General features: G+C 37.9%; 1 protein-coding gene across 1 annotated transcript; it reads right to left on the bottom strand.

Moving 5' to 3' along the window:
- Nucleotides 1–1167: 1167 nt before the first annotated feature.
- On the bottom strand, nucleotides 1168–2549 carry LOC146642601 (interferon-induced protein 44-like). The gene is made up of 5 exons (XM_085398436.1): nucleotides 2360–2549; nucleotides 1982–2134; nucleotides 1714–1885; nucleotides 1544–1644; nucleotides 1168–1335 (listed from the first exon to the last, which is right to left on the bottom strand). The coding sequence occupies exons 1-5, from the start codon at nucleotides 2483–2485 to the stop codon at nucleotides 1168–1170; spliced, it is 720 nt and encodes a 239-aa protein (XP_085254562.1). The 5' UTR covers nucleotides 2486–2549.
- Between the last annotated feature and the right edge of the window lie 268 nt (nucleotides 2550–2817).

Here is a 2817-nt window from a genome sequence, read left to right as displayed (position 1 = left end):
GGAATTGAACCCCCAACCTTCCGATCAGTAGGTGACCTGCTCTACCACCTGAGCTACAGCTGCCCCACCAACTTGCCAGCTTGCCAGCTTGCCATCACCAGTGTGTGAATGTGTGTGTGAATGGGTGGATGACTGGATATGTAAAGCGCTTTGGGGTCCTTAGGGACTAGTAAAGCGCTATATAAATACAGGCCATTTACCATTTAGTGTTAGCATGTATTTTCCAACAATAAAGCTGCTGCCTTTCATTAATTATTCTGTGTCAAAGCCCAGTATTTGGATCCTAACCAAGCCTCCCACACAGCTCACTTTGTCTTTCCCTGATGAGCATCAGTAATAAAGTCATAGGCACAACTTTATTTAACTTCCTCATGTTGGCTAAAAACTATTTTACAGATATGATCTTAAACCAGGACACAGACACTGTAATTGCTGACCTGATATCAAGTGTATACGTAGACTGAGCCCATCTTTGATGTTTGTTTTTATATCTACTCTTTCCTCTCAAACTTTTAAACAGCAGCGAGCAATACATATACACTGTTTATTCCTACAATGTTCTTACTCTCACATTGACAGTAGTAACAAAGTATCAGCGTGGCTGAGTTTACTGTAAATGGAAATAATTAAACAAAAAGCTGAGTAGGAAAACTTACTAGTTTCATGAATAGTAGTCCGACTGTGACTAGAGGACAGATGATCTGTACCATCTGATTAAGCTCTCAAATGCATAGTCAAGGGGGGGGACTAAGTACATATCCTGATTTGGACTTATATATCTAACTGGATGTTTATATGGGTTGAAAACCTAAGTAATTAAATATCTATTCATCGATCCTCTACCACTTATCCAACTTAAATTACAGTTCTTTAAACAAGAAATCACTGATTCACAGTGGAGAGTCTTACATCAAGGGTTAAAATGATTTATTTGAGTTACACGGCAGATAACAGTTTACAAGCATATATGTGTCATTCTTCATGCAGTTACCATTTTGAATATATAATATATATATATTTATTTGGATTTAATTTGCAAAAGAAAGGAAGTTTCTTTTCACACCCTTTTTGTGTGACTGTAACGATGGCAAATGAAACATGAGCATAATCACTTGAAGAGTAACTGAACATTTTCATTTTCTAGCTCCCTCACACATTGATTACAGGTCAGGATTGTATGTCATTCAGGTAGTCCTCTCCATAGTCAATGGTCTTTTTCAGTACACTCAGTATCAGTGAATCCACATCGTTATTCGTATCAGTTTCTTTGTGGTAGTTCTTCACGAAGAAGATGCAGTTCAGTGGAATACCCAGGTCCCTGTTCACTGTGTCCATCTAAGTTTAAACAATATTACATTTAAAAAACTGAAACTGTATTGTTGCACTAGTGATATAATTATAAATTACTTGTTCAAATATTTGTACTCATTATATCTGAGGTTTCTGTTCAAATATACTGAAATGTACAGCTGAATTAGAGATGTGACATCCATGTGTAAACTGTCTACAAACTCGTGAAACTTATGAAAGTCCTGGAACATACCAGCTGATTTAAGTGCTTGCTCCTGTAGGCGTTCTTTATGTCTCTTTTGACTTCAGGACAGGCTTCATCAATTTTAGTGATAACAGCTATTTGTGGGATCCCTGCCAATACAGAAAGCAATGCAATCATTTTAGCTCATGTTTTTCTACTATTCTACTTTCTGCTCTCACCTTTGTCACGAGCATGTAGTCTGACTTCTCTCATCTTCCTCCATGTTTCATCATTGATTATGCTCACTGTGTCAGCTGGAATAACAACAACCAGTATGTGGACTTTGTCATCTAAAGTAGGAGAACTGTTGTAGTAAGAATCCGATTCACGCAAGAGAGCTGTGGGTTTGAACTGGGGGAAAAAAAGCAAAATCAATTAAACCTTTTTGCACGATACAGTTTCTGTATCACAGACTGTGTACAAGCATCTGGATGAAAAACATCATACCGTGTAACCTTCTTTGACATGTCCACTAATGGCAAGTTTGATGTCTTCTACATGAATTCCTTTCTCAGCGCCCCTCTCAAGCCCCATGGTGTCAGTGAAGGCAAAAGGGTAAAAAGTTTCTGGATTTCCTTTCTGAATTTTAAATGTCCTGTACTGTAAATAAAAAAAATGTGGTGTTGTTATATTAGTGCCAGATACTAAAGATCCTAAACAGTTTTCAGAATAATTGACACACTAGTTGTGCTGACTATTTTTCACTCGTTTATAGTTTAATGCTTATAAAGCAGCTACCACTGCAGTGTGCTCCTGTAGTCATAGAAAACCTCAAAGGAAATGAGTGTGCAACTATGATAAGAATAGATACATCCTCATACATACTGCAATGGTGAAACTGTCACCAAAGGCTGCTGCTGCCAATGCTCGAGTTGCGATTTTGCCTCTTAAAGTACTGTCCACAGAGTTGATGAAGCTGGACTTTCCAGCACCTGGTGGTCCATGAAGCATAATTCTGAGATGCTGGACATCTTTGTGAGGCTTGTAATCTCTGACAAGCTGCAGGTCTCGCTCTCTTTCACTGTTCATTCAGAAAATTACAATAGGATTTAGTGTGCATTTACAGTTTATACAACAGTGTTATGAACAAACACAAAATAACACAACAAACAAACAAAACACTTGAGGGCTGTACTACTGAGACAGGCTGACATCTGTTTTCTACTACCTGCAATTTCAGAAGCCTGAAATAACCAAATATGCATTTCTGTGTCACCATGTGAAACTATGTGAATTCCACATTGTGACTCAGAGGTTTGTGCTGCTGTAACAATTTGAATGTA

Source organism: Rhamphochromis longiceps, linkage group LG23 (genome assembly GCF_057381845.1).
Source record: "Rhamphochromis longiceps isolate RC_006_pf linkage group LG23, R_longiceps_female_GT1.1, whole genome shotgun sequence".
NCBI lineage: Eukaryota > Metazoa > Chordata > Actinopteri > Cichliformes > Cichlidae > Rhamphochromis > Rhamphochromis longiceps.
This window is presented reverse-complemented; position numbering and strand designations above follow the sequence as displayed.

Excerpts from the sequence above, each read along its gene's own strand:
- LOC146642601 (XM_085398436.1), bottom strand. The coding sequence starts at position 2,485 with ATGCTTCATGGACCACCAGGTGCTGGAAAGTCCAGCTTCATCAACTCT. Across the intron at positions 2,135-2,359 it reads GTGACAGTTTCACCATTGCA|TACAGGACATTTAAAATTCA; the intron begins GTATGTATGAGG and ends TTTTATTTACAG. Across the intron at positions 1,886-1,981 it reads ATGTCAAAGAAGGTTACACG|TTCAAACCCACAGCTCTCTT; the intron begins GTATGATGTTTT and ends TTTTTCCCCCAG.